Below are 24,072 nucleotides of genomic sequence, written 5' to 3'. Positions count from 1 at the left end.
TGTCTCTCTTGACTTGTGATGAGGCTTGTCCCAGCCAGCACTGCAGGCAGTCCCCTCGTTATAAAGGCACGTCCAGAGCTGATCTGCTCGTTGGTAGGGACTACAAAGGGGGTGAGAGGGACCAAGCAAAGCTGAACTCATCTGAGCTTTGACAGCCTCTGCCCTTCTCCCCCCTTCTCTCTCTCTTTCTGAAGCAAAGCAGAATCTTTGACAAGATGGTCCTGGAGACCCTGAACCTGATGCACTACAACATCACCAGCCTGGTACCAGACACCATGCCCGTGGCCACCGTGCCCATCCTCATCCTCATGTGCTTTCTCTTTCTCATATGGAATCATGAAGAGACTTCCTCAATACCAGGTAAATTAGCTTTAGCTGTTGTGCCACATTAAAGTTTTCAGAGTAACATTTGTTTGTTTCTCAAATTTAAGTGACAAAGTAATGCTGAATAACCATGATATGACAAGAAAATATATTATGAATCAGTTTAAGTAATACAGGGTCTTAAAGATACCTGGTAAAGGAAATCAGGCTTATTTTAAGTTCAGAACTTCCATAATAATCGTGGCTTGGCCAGCTGACATTTCTTCTTCAGCTTTATTTTGTGTATGCTAGAAAGCCATAATACTATTTTACAATTCAGGATGTTCTCATTTTCATGTGCATTACAAACTACTTTTTGAGAGTTTTAAAGTTTAAGTCTCTCTAAATTACCTCTACTCTAAACAGTTATCTAAGAAGCTGTTCAGATTTTGGTAGGTTATCAGTCTTTCTCTACCTTTAGCACTGAAAACCCTCCAGACCAGAACAGCATCAAACCCCCTTCCCTTCTGGATCATTTTGGGGGCTTGTTTAGACATTAATGGCTCAGCTTATTTTCCACCAGATGCAGCACCCTGCTGCATGGAGGGGACAGTGCACGGCCTCTCACAGGTGTTGGACAGGAGTAACCCTAAACCAGTACAGTGACTCCTGGAGGAAATTCTGGGAAAAGACCCTCCCCTAAAAGAGAATTCCTTCTTCTCAGGATGGAGCCACTGTTCCTCCAAGAGCAAGCAGCAGTTGTACAAAGCAGCCATGAATGCCATCTGTTGTAGGTACCACTGGAAGCACTACAGGCTTCCTCAGACTCTGAGACTTCACCAGCACAGCTGCAGTTTCTGAGAGAGTTTCAGAGCAGGACTGTTTGTGTGAGCTGCCCAGCACAGGCTGTGACTGTCCTGTTAAAACCTCCTTTCCAAAGGGAGCTGCTCAGGGGTGTTTTCTTGTCCGTGAGCACTGCTGAGACCACCCCTCTCTCCCCTGTTCTTAGGGCCAGGATACTGCATGGGAATTGGTCCCCTCATCTCCCACGGCAGATTTCTCTGGATGGGAGTGGGCAATGCCTGCAACTACTACAATAAGACATATGGAGAGTTTGTGAGAGTTTGGATCGGCGGTGAAGAAACATTCATCATTAGCAAGTAAATCCTTATTTTCTACACTTAATGACTTAAAAAGCCTTATATCTTTACAACCTCTTTGCTACTTTATTCTAAAGCAGAATTGAAGTTGTTATTTTCAAAAATTGTCCTAACAAATGGCTGTTTCTTTCTGCTGTTTACAGACCTTTTTCTAATCTTGTGTCTGTTTAAAGACTCTGACATTGAAGTTTTGGTGAATTCTCCTAATATGTTTTTGTGGATAGGAAAGTACTGTGGCTCAACCCTAGAAATAATTTACCATCTATTTTACTATCCATTTATTATTAAGATAACATTCAGTTTAGGGATCTGGGCTTAGTGCAATGTGGGATTAAATCAAATTTTCATTTTTATGTGTTTTTAAATTTCTCCTTAAAGTGGAAGTAAATGCTTGAAGGTTATGGCTCCAATTCAGTGATTTAACTAAGCAAATACAGCATTATAGTATTAGGAGTAATTCCACTCCAATTAATGGGATTATTCATATGTTTCAATTATGCACAGTATTAAACACAATGCTAAACTTCAGCCTATCATTTTATTAGCTCCATTGCTTTCTTCTTAAATTGGATTGTAAGTCATGCCATGAAAAAGAAAAGAAAAAAAAAGTAGTAAAAGGTTTACCACATGTAATTGATAAAGAATCAGAACCTTTTAAGTAACAGTGTCAATCAATTCATACTTTCATTAAGTAAAAGCCTTTAGAAGACAGTGCAGCATAGAGAATAATCACAGAATTTGCCACGTGGTGCGAGTCAGCTTCATCTCTATTTAAACCTCAGTAGAAAGAAGTAATCATGACAAGAAAACTGCTTACATTCCTATCCCACAAAGGTGTTACAAATATCAGCTAAAGCAGTAAAATGTTCTGATGATGCTCTGAATGCTTTAAAAATACCACCAACTCTTATAGTTGTCTTTCCCTCTCTGTGCTACCAATTCATCAGAAACAATCCAGGAGTGCTGCTAAACAATGCCAGATTTACAGTCAATATATTGTTTCTTTTCAGACATTTCTTGCTTTAAGTCATTGGCTATACCTAGAAAATTAGTATTTACCTTTTTTAAAGCAAGAACATGGAATAAAATTTTCAGTGGATCCTAAATTCACTGCAAAACTAAACAGAACCTGGCTTCCTCAAATGAAAATCACTGTCATCTTTTTTCACCAATGTCATCTGAACTTTTAGCATCAAATCTAATACTGAGGTGCTAATGCACAGAGAGAAGGACTTGCAGTCCTACAGGAGCTGCTGTCTTTTGGAGGGCTTCATTAAATAGTTTCATAAGGAAAACCTGCTTATGCAAGGTTACTTGACAAAACCCTTCCTGGAAACATTATGATGTGTCTCCTGCATAGACACACGTGGGATGGGAGGGAGAAAAATGAGCCTGCTGCACCTTCTCCTTTGTGGGCACAGCTGTCAGAATTCAACACCATCTTTTCATGTTCAGGGAAATACAGATGGGATGCCCTGGCATGGGAAAAATCTTTAAGGTTAACTTTACCTCCAGGTCATGCAAAACTATGAAAGCAAGGATATTTGCAGTCAATAGCAAAAGCCACGTTTACATTACCTGACTGAAAAAATAAACTAAACCCATGTTAGTAGTCTGGGTTTGGCCCACAGACTATACTACACTGTAAAGAAAGAAGCATATTGTTTCATTTCAAATCTTTGTTCTGATTTTCTTCTTTTGGCTGGATTCTCTTTGATCAGTGTTTCATCACATCCACATTTCTGAAATGCTGGCTCCCTCTAAAGGATATTATATCTTAAAGCAAGAATGCTGTCTGCCAGCAGCACCAAATTCATCTTGCTGACTGAAAATATAATTAAGTAGATCATGGATTTCTCTTAGGTGTCTCTTTAAGAGTATTTGTTATTTATCCCACACATACCATTGTATTATGGTGATGTATATTCAAGGGATGCATGTGTTTTTATGCTTTCAATGTGTGTCTGAGAATGACCAAAGAGCTACAAAAAATACCTAGCATTGACTATACAAAAGTAAAGCTGTAATTTAATCCACATCAAATATTTTACCTTATCCTCTGACATATCTGACACTGGGCACTCCCTAAGTGTATCATATATACCTACACATTTCTATGTATACACACTGTTCAGTTTAAAATCCTTCATTAACCATTTGCATTTTAATTGAAAAATAGTTTAAACCTGAACAGAAGAAATTATTGCTTTCATATAAATTCTGAAAGCATTGATCAGATTTTTAATTATGTAAAAGATTTTTAATTCTGTAAAAGGAACAACATTTCATGCTAAGCATTGTACTTGCTGCTAAATTGAGAATGCGAGTCAGCACTTGGGAGCAACTGTAAAATGTCAGAATACAAATGCTGTATTTAGTCTGTGAAACAGTTCTTTTATTGGGGGCTTCCTCCTCCTCCCTTCCCCAGATCCTCCAGTGTGTTTCATGTAATGAAGCACTGGCATTACGTGTCTCGCTTTGGGAGCAAGCTTGGATTGCAGTGCATTGGCATGTACGAGAACGGGATCATATTCAACAACAACCCAGCACACTGGAAAGAAATTCGACCCTTTTTCACCAAAGGTAACCCCGTGTGCACTGACACCCTGCATCACTGTGACACACACAGCCAACCCTCCCTGAAATGCTGCTGTGTCTGTCTGAAATCCACTGTGGAGACCCTGGGCAGGCGTTCCCTGCTCTAGGGAGACACAAGAAGCTTCCCTCACAAAGCTGTTAGACCCCACTGGCTCCTGCTCCTGTTCCTATTCCCTGAGCCACTCCTTCCCTATTCCCTGATTGCCCCTCACCTTTGTGCTGCCCTGAGACCAGGGTCAGCCCCCAGGCCCCTGGGGAGAGTAAGGGAGACCCTCTGTGTGCAGGGGTGGGGACCTGAACATCTCACCACACGGCTGAATAGAACACCTGTGGATATGATGCAAAGATCCTTTTTGCTTCCTCACCCCGGACTACACCAGCAGCTTTCAGGCTGCTACAATCCATCCCTGGATTTTCCTTTCAAAGAATGATAAACCACTGAAGTTCCAGAATGGTTCCACACCAGCCACTGACACAATCTGCCACTTCATCAACGCTGCTATCAGCACTCGAGGCGTTAGAAAGAAGGTACAAAAACTAACCACCCCTTTGTGGTTCTGCACCCCTGTCCCAGCGCTGTCCGGCCCCGGGCTGGTGCGGATGATCGCCATCTGCGTGGAGTCAACCGTCGAGCACCTGGAGCAGCTGCAGGGGGAAACCACGGAACTGGGCAACATCAACGTGCTCAACCTCATGAGGAGGATCATGCTCGACACATCCAACAAGCTCTTCCTCGGGGTCCCTCTGGATGGTACTGACAGCCTCAGTTTTGGGCCTTGGGATGGGTCTGAAATGCACATCCAAGGAAAGATCACTGATACCGCTCAGCAGTTTTGTCTGAAAATAACAGAGCAAGAACAGACCCTTGTATCACCATATGACTAATTATTTGATTTAGTGTCGTGTTAGTTATAAAAGAGTTCTATGTGACCAAAAATAAACATTAGCTTATCACCCACCTTAATGAATTGGACCATTTAAAGAGATTTCTATGCACCAATTTGGTACAATTCCAGTATTAAATTATATTAACGCAAGAATCAGAAATCTTTCAACCAAACTAAATGATTGCTCTGAAGAGTTCACCTAAAAAATTATGTTTCTTCAGTTTCTTCAGCCTATAACAGAAATAATATTATCAGGATGTCTAACTTGCCCATTTCAGTGCTCTGCAATAGCTCTGCTTCTGCTCTCCTGTGGGAGACTCCTTGGTCTGGCTGACACACATCTGTGTCCTTGCAGCAAGTTACCAAGAGTTTCTGCAAACATCTAGACCTTTTTTACAGTGTGCTACAAATTTTACCCACCAGTTGCTTATCAAATTCCCATGAACTTAGTGGAGTAGGGAACCCAGCCTTATTATTAATATTCTGAAGGATTTATATTACTTGACTAATTGTTGTATTGCATTTACATTATTAGCCATTTACAACTAATGACCTTTTCTTTAACATTTCTTTTCAGAAAATGCCATTGTGCTCAAGATTCAAAACTACTTTGATGCCTGGCAAGCACTTTTATTAAAGCCTGACATATTTTTTAAGATTTCTTGGCTGTGCAAGAAGTACAAAGATGCAGTGTGAGTATCAACCATTCTACAGAGCTATTGCATAAGATTTTTTCTTTTTATGAAGGAGCATTTCCCTTGATGTTTTCCTCTGCCTTTAAGAAACTGAATTGTGACACCTGCAGAGGTGGCTGCAGAGGTGCCCTGTCCCCAGAGCCAAGACAGAAGCAGGTTTGTCACTGGTGGTACAAGCAGCTGAATTCTGGGACCAGTTGAAAGCTTTGTCTGTCCAGTCCCAATTTATTCACCAAAATATCAGCTCATGCAGGCTCAAATGTGAAACTCAACTTCATTTCAGACAAGGAAAAGCCATTGCATGGCTGAAGGGATGTTTTGCTGTTTGGCTGAGGACAATCAGAGCAGTTGCAGCTCATCCAAACAAGGAAACCCATCTGTACTCAGGGCACAGCCCCTGAGGGGTCAACCCTTGAGCAACACCTGGTTATTGGATTTCTCAACATGGATTTTTGAGTCAACCACTCATCTATGAGTTAAAACCTGGTGCTTAGTGTGATAGTCCATTTCAAGGTTGAGGGTTTTTTCCCTAAATAAGGAACAAATACATTTTGCCATTTTCCTCTTTGCAAAAACACAAAATGCCTCTTCCAATTCTGTGATCTTGTTTTCTGTCTCCTGCCAAAAGAGAGCTGGCTTTAAAAAGAACTGGCAGTCACTTTTTTCATTGCGGATTTGTTTTAAATCCAGTGAGAGGAATTGCTCCTTAGGAAGAACATGTAATAAATTGCTTTGATAGTGCTACATAACGTGAGGGCTTTAAGGAGAAGATCAGGTTCACCCAAGCTAATTGACAGCTCTTTAGCACTGGACACAAGAGTCACCTTCTCTAATATTTGCTGGCTAGTATTGTTATGGCACTGATTACTGCTTTATCCTGTGATGCTGATAATGAACTACTATGGCCCAGTTATTACCAGAAAGCCCCTGCAAGCAAATATTGATATTTCAAAAACAGTCCCATAAAAAAAGAACTTGTGAATAAATTTTTATTGCAAAGAAAAAAAAAAATAAAGTTGTCTGGATTTAAGACAATGCAAAGAACCACCACAGGATTTGAAGACTTCTAATATTCCTCTGATAAACTTTGCAAAAAGGACCACTATTTCTAATACATAAAATATTTATAAATACTGAGATCTTTATGGGGATTGCAGTTCTAAATACACTTACCCTGGAAACACAAGTTAACTATCTCAACAGTAACAAACCCACATTTGAAAAGCCTGAAGATTCCATTCAAAGCTTTTCAGAATACTTTTTTTAAACAGTTGCCTTCATAGCTATAATTAATTGAAAATTCCCCCAAAATTTAGAACAACTTTTGAACTTTACTTTTTCCACCACTGGAACACAAACTGTTGACAGAGTATTACTATTTAAATATGAAAAGTTTAAATAAACTCTACTCCAGGATACAAGTTTTCTAACACTTGTCTACATTTTTCTGAAAATCATCCCTTATGTTCTCTAAACTCATTTTACTTATTGGTGAAATACAGTATAAATACAAGGAAATAAACAAAATCTTCAGAAATGGCAATACATCTTTAAAATACATCTTCATTCTTTAATAGTGTATATAGACACCTTTTCCTCCTTTTCAGTCTATTCTATAAAAAGAGATTAAGATTTCATTCCAGACTGACAAGCAATTATTTAAGAATAATAAGAAAATACACCTTGCCTAATATTACAGCTTTTGCAGAGAACCATGTAACTATTCTTAGGAATACTTAATTTCTGCCATCCTTAGATGCTTTTCTTGATATAGCCCTGTATTTCTAGTCATACCCTAGTGCAGAAATTTATCAATATGTTGGATTTCATCTGTTTTCAGCCAGGATCTTAAAGGAGCAATGGAAACTTTGATAGAACAGAAACGACAAAAGCTTTCCACTGTGGAAAAGTTGGATGACCACATGGATTTTGCATCCCAGTTGATTTTTGCACAGGTATTGGGAATTTACTCAAAAGGTGGCTAGTTTTGGTTTTTCTGACATTCTTCTGAACACAATTTGCAATCTTCACATGCCTCTCTAAAAGTCACATCATCATAAAGGGGTGCTCTGGAGTCCCTGAGTGACTCAAACAGCAATCCCTGTATTTCAGGATCAGGTGCTTGTCATATTTATTTCATGGCTTAAACAGCATCCCTAAAACTCTTGCACCTATCCCTGAGTGTCCTCCTAAGCCCTGGGTGGTATTTCATGTATTGCCCTTTGTTTGCAGAGGTTTCAAATGCTCTGTAACTCATGTCTTGTATAATCTCTGACAGCTCACAGACTCTGAGAAATGCAATGAACTAAGCAGAACCTGAGCTAAGAACACACATTTCTGCTGTTCTGCAAGACACCACACATCCATCACAACATGAGCTTTCTGTCATTCTCTGAAAGACAAAAAAGAAATGCTATTTAGCATAAGAGAGACTGTCCAGAAATTGTGCAGTCTATAAGAGCTTTGCTGGCATCAGAGGTCAGCAATCAATATTTTCTCAAAAATCTCCTTTTTTTTCCAGAACAGAGGGGATCTGACTGCTGAGAATGTGAACCAGTGTGTGCTGGAGATGATGATTGCTGCTCCTGACACTCTGTCTGTGACTCTCTTCTTTATGCTAATCCTGATTGCAGAGCACCCCACAGTGGAAGAGGAGATGATGAGAGAAATTGAAACTGTTGTGGGTAAGCAGGAGCTGCAAAGTCAGTCATGTGGGAATATAATTTTGCTTCAGCAGTGATCTAATTTCATTTATCTAAACCTGAAATTTTTAAGCATTTTCCCCTAACAGAAGTGCTTGCTGTAAAACATATGAAATACTGTTGTATGAAAAAGATCATATTAAAGAGCAAATGAAAAAATATGAGAAACTTGTGAAATAAAATAAAATAGGAATCAACAGAATTGATAATCTATTAGAAATAATGTGCTATATTCTCACCTCAGCAACCACAGTGAGAAATCAGCATTCACCTCAAGTTTCATTGAAATTATTTTCTTGTTACCCTGAAATAGCAAAAGGGGGCACTTGTTTCAAACCATTCAAATCACCAGCATTTTTCTGTGCTAAAATACAGAACTTCTCTAAGTTTCATTATAACTCTAGAAGGAAAAGACTAGACAAAATTAAAATTATATTCTGCTGTCATCCATTTTGATCTCAAATTGGCCTCCTCTAAGTACTAATTACTAACTATTCAAAACACAATCAAGATATTCCAAATTTGTATTCTTCCCCTTCTCTAGCCTTCATTCAAAGCCTGACACTGAACCAATATAGAAACTAATTTCATCCACTCTTATTTAAATCTTACTTCTGGTCTGTTAAGCACCAGAAAATGTATCACAAGTCCTTTACTCTTTTTCTAAGGTACTTTTAATAATCCTTATTGCTCTGTCCTCATGAGAGTGCTCACTCACTCTCTCATTTTCCCTGCTTCTTTCTGAAGCCTCACCCTCTAAGGTAAGAATGTTGGCTTTTCCCTGTGGAAGTGCCCAGCCCTGAAGTGCTTTTTGTCTGCAAGCCTGCCCCAGCAGCAGCCAGCCTGCAGCCCCTGGGGGCTGGGAAGCAGCAGTGAAGCTCCCAAGGGCAGCAGATGCCAGCCCTGCCCCTGCTGCTGGAACCTGCCCATCCCACCTGGAATTGTCAGGGCAGGGATGGACACACAGCCACACGGTGAAAATTTAGGGCCCCACAGAATCAGCTCCAGACTGTCCCCAGGTTCTGTTTGCTGTCAGCTCCTGGGAGATTCATTTGTTGTGCCTTGTTGCTCTCCTGTGCAAAAGGCAGGGAAAGACCCCCAGAGTTTTGTTGCTGACAAGAACAAAGAGTGATAAGAAGATGATGAGAAGATTGTTAATTAATAAACTAGGGTTCATGCTAATGAACAATATACCAGATTTCCTCAATAAGTAAGGCCACACAAAACTCCTTAGAAGCTGTTGGATCCTTCCTACAACTTCAGAACCCGAGAACCTTCCCAAAATGTTCTGATATTTCTGCAATGTAAATTCCTAACCAAATAATCTCTCCACCATCTGCTTGATTCCACAAGGAGACAGAGACATCCAAAGTGATGACATGCCAAACTTAAAGACTGTGGAGAATTTTATTTATGAGAGCATGAGATACCAGCCCGTGGTGGACCTGATCATGAGGAGAGCTCTCCAGGACGATGTCATTGACGGCTACCCCGTGAAAAAGGGCACAAACATCATCCTCAACATCGGCCGCATGCACAAACTCGAGTTCTTCCCCAAGCCAAACGAGTTCTCTCTCGAAAATTTTGAGAAAAATGTAAGTTTTCCATCTTGTTTCTGACAGAAATTTGGATATTATTGATTGCTAGTGTCTCTTCCTCTTTGCTCAAGAGCTTGGTGACCATGAGAATGTTTTCCCTTTGCCTAAGCGCCTCGTTGGCCACACAACCTGCTGATCACTGTTATTATCATTAGAGCTGGGCAGATATTTTCCTGTCAAGCTGCCTTTTAAATAAAAAATAATTATAATATAGAAAACAGTTTTCCCAGACATAATAGTTTTGATTAAAAAATCTCAGATTAAATTTGTCAGACACACGTGGTTGCCCTTATGTCCCCTGACACTGGACAAGACAAAGAGGCTTTAGGGGGCAAGAGCCATGCCAGCAGCTCACACAGAGCTGAGGACTCTCTGGAGAGGTGAAGCAGTGTAGTAACTTCTCAGAGACTGGGGATCCAGTGCCCATGTTATTCTTTTTTTCTTTTGAAATTAACAATATTTTACAGACCATAATGAAAATGTTAAGTTTTAACTAACTTAATACTGCAGATGTTGAGTAATTAAGTTCCTGTTCAGCACTGAATTTCAAATGAAGTTATGTTCTAGCTACCAGGAGAACTATGATCAAAAGCAATATGGGAATATTTTTTCTTCTTGTAATCCCCTACTGTTCAAATTATCCTTCAGATTATTTACTCAGACCTCTGCTCTGCTGATTACTGATGAAACAATCAGTTTTGTGAAATTATTTGCTCAGCAAATAAACCTGGAGAGATTAAAACTGCACTGATATGTTAGCAGCTGCACACATGAACACTGACAGCAACAACTTCAGCTTTAAAGAGAGAACCAGACTACTTGGATATACCAAAAATGGACTCACCAGTAGAAATACCTGAAGCAACAGCTAAGGAAAAACAAAAAAAGAGAGATATGAGTATTCAAGCCAGAAAAAAACTTTAAGGTTTACCTATTTCTTATCAAAAAAGCTGAGTATCAAATATGCCACACACCAAAAATGAGCATTAATCCACCTTGTCAATATTTCTCAGCTGCTGTTGGATTACCCTGAGCAAATCCTGCGCACAGCATTGAAAACAACAGCTCAAAAAAAGTCTTTGTAGAAAATTCAAGAAGAGAGGAAGTGATGAAGTTTATCAAAATTACAATTCCCTGTGAACAGACCCCATTTTGCCACCCATTATTCACATTCCAAGTATTTCTATCAAAAATTGATATCTTGCCTAATTTACGAGGACATTTTACTACTAAAAATATTTCCCCTTGACCAAATATTTAACCACACATTTTCTATCTGACTGGATGCATTCTGCTTGCCACATAATTATTCTAGCAGGCACAATTTCCCTCCAGTTCTCTAAGTGAATAGCAATCCACAGCATTATTTATGATAAGATGCCATTGTTAGGATCTAAACATTTTTCCATTTTCACAGGCTGTGCATTTGCCATTGTGCTGCACTGCCAGCTGCTGTACTTGCTCTGTGTTATAAACACTTGCATTTATCTCTAATTTTTCCAAAAGCACAGCTCAGTTTATTTAAAAAAAAAAATTAAAGAGAACACTTCTGTCAGTCTGAAAATAAGAAAAAACAGTACACTTTTTTCCAGATTATTTGATATAAATAAATGGTTTCTACTCTGTTCTTGTTAAATAGGAAATCAGAACACGGTTAATACCTGACTTGTTTAAAAAGAAGTTACACAGATGAAGAAAAATAACTTCTTTATAACCAGACTTTCTTTTTAACTGATCTAGTCAATAAAAGTAGCAGAAACTAGCTCTTAATTCTTCAGGAGTCCTGGGAATCCTTCAATTCATATTTCAGCTGATAGAACAGAAAACAATTTTGTGTTATCTCTCTATTAAATATCAAACATTTTAACATTTAATTTTCTGACAAATTAGTTCTCAGAAACATTAGCTTTATAATTATAAATGGAGTAGGTGTATGGCTCAGTGATTATCTTTAGACAAGGCATCAGCCTGTATTTCAGATATTTATAAGCTTTATAATGAACATTTTCTGAAGAACTTTTTAATGAACTTTAATGGATTTGAAGAGCAGAGGCTTCACTCCATTTCACAGCTTGTGGTGAAAGCCCTGTAGTTCCCAGGACAAACAGACAAACACATGAACAGAATTCAATTGTTTAACTGTACAATCCCTGCCACCTCTGAATTTCCAAGGGCTGGTCCATAATTCTGTCAGTGCCTGTAGCTGGGCCTGACTTGGGTGGGATTTCCAGTGTGAAATGAGGAATTGCTTTTAGAAGTTTATTTCCACAAATTTTTCAGAATGTATCTGTGGGAATCCTTAAAATCAGAGGGTTTTGGGAAAGCTGCAAAAGGCAGGCCTCAGAGACAGCAGAACTGTGATCAGAGCTAAGCAGTTGCCATAAGATTTGTCAGTAGAAAAATTATGTAAGAAGTAGAAAAGTAAAGACAAATAGAACAATGGTGTGTATATTAACACTGGTCTAGAATAACTCCCTAAGCTGCAGAAAAGTATATCTAGTGAGATATTAGGAAGTTCTAAGCTTAATAATGGAGCTCTGTGCATTGTGTTTTACGGCTTACAAGCAGGTATTGTATTTGAAATAAGCAAGCATTGTTTTAACTGAAGGTACGTGTGCTTATAGTGGTTGGAAAGAACTACTGTCAATATGCTTTTGTTTTGGGTGATTGGTCAAAAAACTTTTGAAGTAAGTTGTAACATTAAGTTCTTAGTCTGCTGCCTGGGATGTGAGCTGCTGGCATCTTCCCACTGTCATAACAATGTAAGAGAGTGATGCTGGAAAACAAAGCAGCTCAAGGCACGTTCCCAGCAGTCCCGTCCCATTTGTGACTTGCACACAGCCCCCAACAGGCAATAATGCCTCCTGCCAATTTCCATCATTCTTTTCACTGCTCTGATGGAGAAAAATCTGCCTCTGAGTTGACTCCTGGCCTTGCTCTCCGCAGGTTCCTTCCCGCTATTTCCAACCGTTTGGGTTCGGCCCCCGGAGCTGCGTGGGGAAGTTCATTGCCATGGTCATGATGAAGGCAATCCTGGTGACTCTTCTGAGGCGCTGCAGAGTGCAGACAGTGAAAGGAAGAGGCCTGAACAACATCCAGAAAAACAATGACTTATCCATGCACCCCATAGAGAGGCAGCCTCTGCTGGAGATGGTTTTCACACCCAGAAGAAATGCAAACGAGAGCCAGGGCGATAGAATGGATCAGCACTAAAGTTACAGGATTTACTCAGCCACTTAGAAATATTCATCATTCCTAGTTAAATACAGAAGGTAAAAGGTTTTGTTGCCCCTAAATGACTTCAGGTGACACCTTGTTCTGCCTGTGCAGCAGAACCACAGCCCACAAATGGAAAGACTGAAAGTGCAGAACAGTTTTGTTGTAGATGAAGCCATGTCATACAATTCCTGATTACTTTTTAAAACCACAGAGTTCAAACAAAGTTATGCCCTCCCTTTCAAACACTGCCAGTTCTGAGGTTTGAGGGTCAGCAAACCAACATACCTGATGTGTGCTTAATTCCCTTTTCCCCCACCTCCCTGAAGCTGGACCTACCAATATTTGACCACAGCAAAAGCTCTAATTATCTGTTTTCAAAACTGCTGGATGAATAAGATTAGTTCATTTCAAGATAAGGAAACATTTTAAAGTATTTAAGACATCTATAAGTTGTAAAGAAATGTTTGAACAAGTCATTCAAACATTTTTCTTTACCACGTTTTGCTGTCCTCTTAAACAGATACCAAAGATTTACAGTGCCACACAGATTGTTCCAATAGCAGTAATTTGCAGAGCACTCGGTAACAATGGTAGTTGAGATAACTGTTCTATGTTCCTAAAACCCAGTCTCCTGCTGCAGGGGATCTGTGAACATCTTCACAAAGGCCAGGTGACAATGAGGTAATGAGCACCAAACGCACCACCAGCATTACATGGCTGGGGTGACTTTCAGCCCCACCTCCTGACATGACTGACTTGAGAAATTTCCCACCTCCCCTCATCTTGGGTGAAGGTCAAATTCCCTCTAAGCTGCCTAAGGTGTGCCAAATCCTATTTTGACCTGGTTTCAGTAGCTCCATTCCACTTCAGAGGGTAAGACTGGGAGTCGTTGCCCAGGTTCCCCCACCACAGCAGGAGACAGTGTCCCTCCCTCGTGATCCAGACAGCTCCTGGTGCTGCTTCTGAAAGAGCTCTGGGCTGTGTCCTGCTCTCCAGCATCTTGCTCCATGCCCTCTGAGGTAGAGAGGTTCTGAGCTTATAAAGAGAAACACTCTCACAAGAGGCAAATTTCACTGGGTAAGTGCCCAGAGTTTGGTGGTGACAAAGGAGAGACATTCTGAACTAACAGGCAGATTTCTAGAAAATGTTTTTCAAGGTGTTTTGCACACAGAGGTTTTTAGCTATAAACCAGGCTGGGGTTTATACTTTATCCTTAACAGGAAAAAGGGACAACTACTCAACCTTTTTGTTCAGAACTGACCCATCTTGAAATCTGTACAGTCTTGCACATTGATATCTTTACTAGCCTAATGAGGAGTTGCCAGCTTGGTCAAGAAGAAAAAGATCTTCCTGGCTAAACGACAACATTCCTTGACAGAGGCTTTCCATGTTCATGAAGCTTGAGCTTTCATACTGTGTAACACAAAGAAAGGGATTTTCCAGATAAAGTGCCTTGATGAAGACAACTAACCAATGTACAACAGGCTTTCTATTAACCTTTTCCTTCCAAGTCATTTATTCTATAATAGAAGTCAAGGAAAAAAGAAAAATTGTGTCTTTACTTTGCAAATATAATTAAAATTTATTAATTAATCTATTCCTTCAGATCAGTGATCTCAGGCACAAGTCCAGCAGGGTAAGATCTTTCCAGTAGCACAGAAAAACTGCAGAGACCCAACAATAATCATGTGTCCCACCCAAATGTAATTAATTAGACTGGGAATGGTGACAAAGAAGAGGAGCTGCCTATTTAGGGTAATTCTCAAAACAACATAGAAATATTCTACAGTAATTTAAAAAAAAATCAAACTTGAAAGCATTTATTGAACAATTTCTTGCAGCTAGGTTACTTTTAGAACTTTCTCCATAACCTTTGCATTATACCAAAAATTACAACAGCAAAGAGCAATCCTGTACCACCTGTAAATACAGACAAAACTGAGCAATTGAAGACACAAATAAATAGGATTTAATGGTAAGACTCAATGGTCTTTTCCAAATTTAAATGTTCTGTGTTTTCTAGGACTTCTGTTTTTTAGGTCATGAAGTGCCACAGTGATATGAATCTGTGGAATAGCTAATGTGACCTCTGTTTCTGCATTCTTTGTACCTTTAAACTAGGAAATTGATAAAGCAGTTGGGAGAAGAACAAACAAACACAACCATATTTAAAACCTTTTTACTCTTTCTGTATCATAAAACACTTCAGGATGCTTCAGTGGGCATGTATTTCTCATTTGCATAACTCCGAAAAGAAATCCACTTAAGGCTTATTTTCTTGGGAATAAACTACTATTTTATACACAGGATAGATATCTTTGCTTATTTCACACACAAAACCAATTTTGTAGTGATAATTCACTGTCTGATTTTCCCACCTTACAATTATAGGCCTCCTCCAAGTAAAATTTTTCACAAGCTTGAAATTAATAAATTATCATTCAAATTTTGCAGTAATTTTATGAAATCAAATAGATGAAAAATGCATGCTGCTCTGATTTCTTGAATGTATTCTATATTGTTGAACTTGTAGGCAGGAACTTCAGGAAAATGATTTCCATAATTATTCTATGGACCAAACAAAGCAGTATTGTTTTTTACATTTTTCTCAGCAAGATGACAGAGTTATTTCCCATTGTGTCTGATCTGTTTTGAACACAGCATTCCTGGCCCTCTGGTTCCTACAGTATTTAGCTTGGTCCATATGTGGGCAGCAGAGCTGTAATTAATGTGAGCCCTCAGCTCTTCTGACTCCTGCTCTCCCTGACTTTATTAGGGCTCCTCCTCAGTGGTCTCTTTGCATGAATATTTGCACTGCCAGCGCCATTCCCCCACCCCATCATCTCACACCTGCTTGAGAGATGCAACTGGGGAGGCAGAGTTTCAGAACTTGCCAGGTGGGCAGGAACAGAACCTTTCAGTGTACAGAACAGAGCTCTGATTTTAAAGTGTTTTACCACCAGGTACTGCACAAACTCGAGTGGCTTTTTAAACCCCACCAAGCCCACAGGCATCAGGGGACTGCTCCATCAATGTTCAATGCATTGCACACAACAAACTCAGCTGTGTGTTCTCCTTCACTGTGATTATGGGCTGCTCACTGCACATGGATGTGGATGTTGTCAGCAAATAAAATAAACATCAAATAAAAAAATGTATGCAGAAGAGTTTCAAGTCATGTTTCATCATGCTTTCCCAATGTGAGAGTCACAAGATTGTGTTAAAATGCATGAGTGTGTCTGCATGAATTACCAGATCAATGTATTAGATACAAAGGTGAAATCTACCATGTTCTAAAATGAAAATCCCCACTGATTTTAGAGACTGTTTTATTGTCAAGAGATTTTTCATGATAGTAAGAAAGCATAATTAAAATAATTTAAATTGATACAAGACTACTTTCCTAGGAATGCACTTTATCAAAGCTTTAAAAGAAGGAAGAGGTAGGTTTTGGTGGTTCTTAAGATAACAGATACTTTGAATATAACCAAAAAAATTGGCTTAATGATACTAATAAAGGACTCAGCTATCAGTGAGAAAAGTATCTAAAGTAATAAAAAAGATGAAACAAAAAATAATTAAACAGACTGTACAGTTGAAAGTAAAAAATTTAATCTCATTTTCTACTCATAAAAAGACAGCATGACAAATTCAATTTGTATCCAATTCCTCATTTTTTTCACTGTCAAATCAAAAGCTTTCAGAATGATAAACATCTGGCTGAGTGACAGGGAACTGGAAGGTAGTAAATGGCACACTAAAAACCAAAATTTAAAGGATCACAAAACTCTTTATCATAGCTGCAAATAGATTTTTCAGACACTGAACTGATCTTGAGATGCTCCCAATGAAAATATTTATCCTAGAACTTTACAATCCTAGAATTATCCAAGAATTTTATTTTTAAACACTAATAAACAGTTTTCATTTCATAGATTGTTTACTTTCTGTATTCCCCAATACAATCCAATGTTATAGCCTCAGTTAATATCCCATTGAATTCAATTCTAACCTCAAAAGAAAATTCCACCTGACAGTTTCCAGTAGAAAGGAATGCAGTACTGTTTGATAGAGGAAGATAGTTCAGAATTTAAACCAAATCTGCTTGAAGTAAATTCTTTTGTAATTTAAAGCTGGAATTTGCTCCTGACATACAATTTTAAACAGGACTTAGAGGGTTAAGAGTGTTAGGTGATGTTGTGTTGAGTCCTACCTACTGTTGCTGTAACCCTTGAAATGGACAATATCTATTTCTGACAGTGCTGGGTTTGCATGCTGTGATCATGGTGATTATCACAATTGTGATAATTGCGCCTTTTTCCAACCCAGATCTTTACTTTCACCGTGGATTCCACACACCTGCTCTCCTGTGGCACTCCCTCCCCTCAGATACATCTCTGCAAGAAAAGGGAGCCCCAGGCACCCAGAACAGCCCCCGCGCTGCCCTGAAGGGAGATGCTGCTCCAGCTGCGGGACTTGGGCCGCCTCTCCCGGGACAGGTGACCCCGCTCGGGGACAGGTGACCCCTCTCCCGGGACAGGTGACCCTGCTCGGGGACAGGTGACCCCTCTCCCGGGACAGGTGACCCCGCTCGGGGGCAGGTGACCCCTCTCCCGGGACAGGTGACCCCGCTCGGGGACAGGTGACCCCTCTCCCGGGGCAGGTGACCCCGCTCGGGGGCAGGTGACCCCTCTCCCGGGGGCAGGTGACCCCTCTCCCGGGGCAGGTGACCCTGCTCGGGGACAGGTGACCCCTCTCCCGGGGGCAGGTGACCCTGCTCGGGGGCAGGTGACCCCTCTCCCGGGGACAGGTGACCCTGCTCGGGGACAGGTGACCCTGCTCGGGGGCAGGTGACCCCGCTCCCGGGACAGGTGACCCTGCTCGGGGACAGGTGACCCCTCTCCCGGGACAGGTGACCCCGCTCAGGTGCAGGCGGTGCCGGGGAGCTCTGCAGGAACCTCCGGCAGGGCCCAGCAGATGGCGAATTCCTCCTGCCACAAGCGCTGCTCAGGCTCGGCCAAGCCCCCGCTGCGAGCCGAGACACTCCTGGTCTCACTCAGGGACCAAACACTGCTTGAGGAAATGTGGAGTCGTTCTGGAGTCATTCAAAGTGTGCAGACAGAGAGAAAAACCAGCCCAGGGACAGAATTTATTGGCAAGAAATCATCCTGCTTATTTAATATTCCATTTTTTTATTATTCCAATTAGCACTGGCATTGAACATTTTCCAGCATCACCTTTTGCTAAAAGAACTCTCCCAGTCTAGCTGAATCTTTATGTATCATTTGGCAACAAGATCAGCAGAACCTAACTTGGTAGGGCTCAAAATATTTCTGAGAAACTGTAGGGCTTTGCTGGTATTTTAAGTATAATTCAACAATTAATTTGATGTACTGATACCAACACACTCTCTCTACATTATATCTTAATGCAATACTTTGTTGCTGGCCTAATTTAATGTAGTGCCTCTATGGCATTATTCCATAGTAGCACAGCAATCACCAAGGAAACATTCTGGTCTTTGAAGTTTGATTTTTATGAGTAATGCAGGGCCCAACAGCTCATGGAGCCTCACCACACTCCTGCAGAAGGTACCAACTTACCAGCCCAAGAACTGAGCAGGTCTTCATAAAAACTCTTTATTCTTTAATTAATTGCTGGTCAAAATCAAGTCAGATTCAAAATAGGGCATGTTTGGCACAATGTGCACAACTCTAATAAACAACCTGATTAGAGCTGAAATACCTCCCACTGGATTTCAGTCATTTAATTCCTCTTTAATTTCAGAAGGGCTGATTAGCATTTCACTCAATGTCTTATAAACTTACCCTTACCTTGTAATGCTATGTAGATGGGGTTGAATTTCATTCTCCATTCAACAATCATCGAAATGTTCTTGGCAAGTAATTATAGATCAAAATACCTATATTCAAAAACTGCACCTTCTAACACCTATGTACATATTTGTATTTATATTCATCCTTTTTTTAATTCCAACAAATACTGGAAGATATTTTTCAGTGTTAAACAATAGGTCAAGAGAGACATAAGAAGAGTATAAATCAGTATTATTATAATATTTAGTACGGTTCTAACTGCATTAAGAAAATTGCCACTTACTGCCATTTCAGAAAGCACATAATTAAATTTTGCAAAGGAACTCGGTCCAGCTACTGAATGAATTCTAAAGCAGCTGCAAATGGATCTCTTTCTGTTTGAAATGTTTTCAAGTGGAGTATCACAGCTCAGATGTATAAATACAAATGAAACTGTATGCACAGTCTTCCTTCAGATGTTAACAATGCAAAGAAGATAAATTCATTCTGCAGAAGTGTTATCAAGTGTTATCATTGTTTTACTTCACCTAATGTACTCAAAGCATGCTATGAGAATAACTAAATCTTTGCAATGAAGCTGATTTCACAAACTCCTGCCTCAAGGAAAGGTTACAGTAAAAAAACCAATATAACTGTGTAGCTCTGGACCTAATTACTCGTGGGCCCCTTCACTCAGACAAGGTTTGGTCAAAACCCCAAGACATCAGGACAATAATCCATTTTAAATGTCTGTGCTTAGGTGTCAGGATATATTTGAGTCTGCATCTATGAGGATGGTGTGAGCAAACAAGAGTGCATACTCAGTGAACATTTGCCTAGCTACACCATGCCATTAACAGTCTAACCAAAGGCTGCAGAGCAGGAGCTGTCCCTGGCAATACCTTGGCTCCAGCCTCCAGCAGAGCTCAGGGACAGCAGAAAGTTTCAGACCAGGGGGAAGGTGAGCCAGCTCTACTGTAAATGTGGCTACAGAGAACCTCCAGGCAAAGATGATGGCACCACCATCAGGAGGAACATCTTGTCAGAACTGGGGACACAAGGCCTTGTTGTGACACCCCACCTTGGAAGGGACAGGCTTGACCTTAATGACATGTATGTATAATTTTATTGCATAGTCGAGATGCAAGAACCCTTCAAGAAGGATCCATACATCTTGGTAAAACATGCCAGTTGTGATTTATTAGTGCTTCCTTATCATTATTAACTAGGTTGGCAGGAAATGATTGTGTGCTTCCCTTTGTTCAGGCAAATATCCCACTTGAAATAACACGTGCAAGAACCTCCAACTTTGGTTGGCTGTTTTTTCCACAGCTACTTAAAATTATATCAAGGAAGGACAATTCCCCATTTTCAGCTCCTGCTGCCCACTACAGCTCTTTGTCACAATAGCAGCAGGTCACCTGGAAAATACAGAAGTCTGTTGAAATTCTCTTAAATTAGTTTCTTATCACTAATTGATTCTGGAAATGCCATGGAAACTGACATGACTCCACAAAGGATCAATTTTTTTGGAGACCTGCATCCTAGAGGGTTAAAAGTTTTCATGCAGCCCTCTATTACAAAACACTGACACAAGCTGGTGAGGCTTGTGATTAACACAAACTTGTGAGGAAGTTTTTGCTGATGACACAAAAAAAGTTGTACTCCCTCCTGGGCTCTTTGGACACTGTGCTCAAAAAGCCCTGTGAGAGAACTCAAGCTTCAGATGGCCAAGGCTCAGAAATTTGCTAATACTGCCAAAAGGAGAATCCAAGTACTTCTATTTGTCAAAAAAAAAAAAAAAATACAGCCCCAAACTCACCACTATACCAACCAACAAGCCAGCATATTTCCTGAAACAGGGGCAATGATGCAATGTGCAGTATTGGCATGCAGGAATAGAGTCCAATTTATAAACTATCACAAACTCAGTTTTGCCACGTCCTTACATTTGTCAAGTTATGGATCATAAATTTTTGAGCAGATTCAATAACGGACCAACTTAAATTTCAAAATACTTACAAAATTTTCTGTTTAAGCCTGCTAACATGTAATCTGCTTCCACATTGATTTTTATAATTAAATTCTTTAATTCCCAACTCTCCTCAGAGAATTCAAGGGGTTCTCCACAGAGCAGAGAGCAGGAGCAGACCATGATCAGAGCAGCAGGAGATTAAACCAATACAAAACATCCCTTCAGAGTTTGGCTTCTGAAGAAGCTAATTTAGAAGTGTGTTTCAGTGACACCACAGTCTTTCAAACAAATACCACAGACTGGACTTGGATCAGAGAAAAAGCCCTTGATGAATATTACTGGAGTGGAGCCTTTGCAAAGCCAGTGAGTGTTTTTATATTGGCCCCCAGTCTGGAAAGGTAAAAGTAAACTGAAGTGTGACCTTTATTCACCAAGCCTTGAGAGAACTTACAATGTGTGCTTTACAGGGGTTCATCTCAGCATTCTGAGCAAGTCTAATGAAATGTCATGTAAAGCCAGCAGGATTTAGAAGTGTAAGTTTTATGATTGCTCCTGAAAGCAAGGAAAAATTAATCCTAAACACATTTTGAAATTAATCACAAAGACTGCCTGTTCTTCTAATTGATTAGCAATAAACAGCAGTGCCATGTACAACATAAATCCTGGATTGTCTTCCTTCAGCCTGACCTCTGAGATACTGTATAGTTTACCTCATCTGCAGAGCTTTGCCACTATTATTTTTATAGCATTTGAATTCTGAAATACTAAGGTTACACTTTGTGCCACAATCTGGCTTTGTGCATGCAAAACCTGCTGATTCTGAATTGTCTTGCAGAAAAAAAAAGCACTCATATCCAAGTATGGATTTGAAATGTCTTCAAATCCATTTCCAGTGGATAGAAAAAAACCTTTTCAAATCTTGGAGATTTAACTTCGAGTTACATTCAGTAACAAATGTTCACAGATTCTTGCAGTAACCAGACATCTGTATTAATTTCTCTACAAAAGTTAAAATACATATTTAGGAAAACTAAGATTTAATTAACACCTCTGGAGAGTCACTTTTAAAATTACCATTTGACCACAACTATTTTTCTAACGCTTCAGTATAACTTGGGGTGTTGGTGTTACAGGACATGCAGAAGTGGATTAGCTTTAACCATGCATGACTGCAAAGCACACAGACTCCTGATTACTCCAACATGAGCACTGAGAAGTTCAATGAAGAGAAATACTTGCCCTCCCCTTGCTAATGGTGATTCTGCTGGGTTATTAAAAGGGGTTTTATGCATCACATCTTTTGTGTGTATGGAAAGGGAGGAACAAGGATTGTTTCACCTACTACATGCAGAAATCAAAGGATAACCTGCACATTGCTAATCCCATTTACTCAAAAATAGGGATTATGCATTGGTACATTCTTTTTGTGTGATCTCATACAAAAAGTTTCTGTACTTAATGTAATAAAAAGAGGAAGGCAAGAAATTTTTTAACTATTTTGAGTCCCATATACACCAGTTTTCTAAAGCATGCAGCAATACAAAAACCCACATTCCTAATTTATTAGATGTGATGGAGCTTTCTTACAAAGACAAAAATTTTGTGCCCACAGCTCATTAAACAAAAGTAAGCTGAAGAAATAAATTGGACTTTCCTAATCCTGGTTGCACAGAACCTTTTTGTCTTCCTCCCAGCCCTTGGGGAATCTTGTACCAGGGAGAGAAATGCCTTTGTAAGCCACAAACCACAAAGAATGAAATGGGATCACTGGATCCAAACCACACAACTTCTTAGGCAAAAGCAATTGCTTCTGTTGAGAACAAAGTGGATGAGCACTTGAACTCTGATATTATCCCTTAGATGGCAGAGCACCAGGTGGATGAAACACAGACATCAAGAGTCATGCTAAGACAATACACTTGGCAAACAATTTTCAGTTTAATTATCTCTCAGGAGTAAAAATATCAGTTAGTAAATCTGGCCTGTAAAGTCAAGTCTATTGTGCTTTCAAAATTAAATGTACAAAAGCAGCAACATCAAGAAATGTAAAAATTATTTAGGGAATAAGTTGCCTCCAATGTGTCTTTAGAATTAAATATCCTTTGAAGGCAAACAACAAGAATGAAACGTTCATTGCAAACTGGCTTATATTTCTTTTCAGGTGTCATACATTAATAGCAATATGTATTGACAAGAGGGCACATCATTTTTGGGCCTAGAGCAATGACTCCCAGAAATAATTATCTTTTATTAGACTGATGCTTGTGTACAAGACAAACAACTGATAAGCAACAGAGCTGTCCATCACAACCATCCTGCCAGGCTGTTATTAAAGAATGTCAAAGGAGTGATTGTTATGGGGTGATTATATCAAGTACATGCATGCATATAAAAAGCTTAACATTTTAAATTTATCCATTGGCAAAACCCCATCACTGGTCAGAACAGCCAACAAAACACATTCAATTCTGCATAAAAACACCAGTAAAGAAATTAAAAAGTCTCACAAAGTGTATTAAAAGATGCAATATTTTTGCCTCACATAAGGCAGATTATCTAAGGTATCTTGGCTGTATCTAATTCTTAAAAAAGTAAAAGGCAATACAAAAGCCTACACAGACTTTATCCTGTTCCCATTTTAACCAAAAGAGATTTTGTCACTACCTTTATTAAGGATATGCTACATTTGCTCTTTTGCAACAGGAAGGCCACTTGTTCTCAGTCAACTCTGCTGCAATATTTCCTCCCCATATCCATGACAGAGGAGGACATCTTTCTACAGAGCTCTCCTTCACACCTGAAGGAGAAGTGCCTTTTTGGTATTTTTATGCCTCTAACTCAAGTCAAATACAACTCTCTTCTCATTTCCCCTAATTCTGCAGTTTCCAGCCTTCATAAGAAGAAACTGAAGAAACTGTGACTGTACCTGAACCAAAGGAGGCCTTACTCATGCAAACCCCAAATCTTTAATTCAAGTACCTAATTAATGGCTTATTCATCACCATTTTTCTAACTTGAAAATTGTGACTTGATATCCAGAGTTGTGCAAATAAGAAAGGTCCTCCTCACAAGCCAGCCCAGTCTCAATAAAGCTGTAATAATATGCTTTGGAAAGAGTA

General features: G+C 39.7%; 1 protein-coding gene across 1 annotated transcript; it reads left to right on the top strand.

The window, feature by feature from the left end:
• Positions 1-209: 209 nt before the first annotated feature.
• Positions 210-16,329, top strand: LOC132333129 (aromatase). The gene is made up of 9 exons (XM_059857914.1): positions 210-360; positions 1,313-1,463; positions 3,892-4,046; positions 4,636-4,812; positions 5,526-5,640; positions 7,484-7,598; positions 8,165-8,327; positions 9,699-9,940; positions 12,890-16,329. The coding sequence occupies exons 1-9, from the start codon at positions 216-218 to the stop codon at positions 13,154-13,156; spliced, it is 1,530 nt and encodes a 509-aa protein (XP_059713897.1). The 5' UTR covers positions 210-215; the 3' UTR covers positions 13,157-16,329.
• The last annotated feature ends 7,743 nt before the right edge of the window (positions 16,330-24,072 follow it).

The sequence above is a fragment of the Haemorhous mexicanus genome, chromosome 13 (assembly GCF_027477595.1).
Source record: "Haemorhous mexicanus isolate bHaeMex1 chromosome 13, bHaeMex1.pri, whole genome shotgun sequence".
Classification (NCBI taxonomy): domain Eukaryota; kingdom Metazoa; phylum Chordata; class Aves; order Passeriformes; family Fringillidae; genus Haemorhous; species Haemorhous mexicanus.
This window is presented reverse-complemented; position numbering and strand designations above follow the sequence as displayed.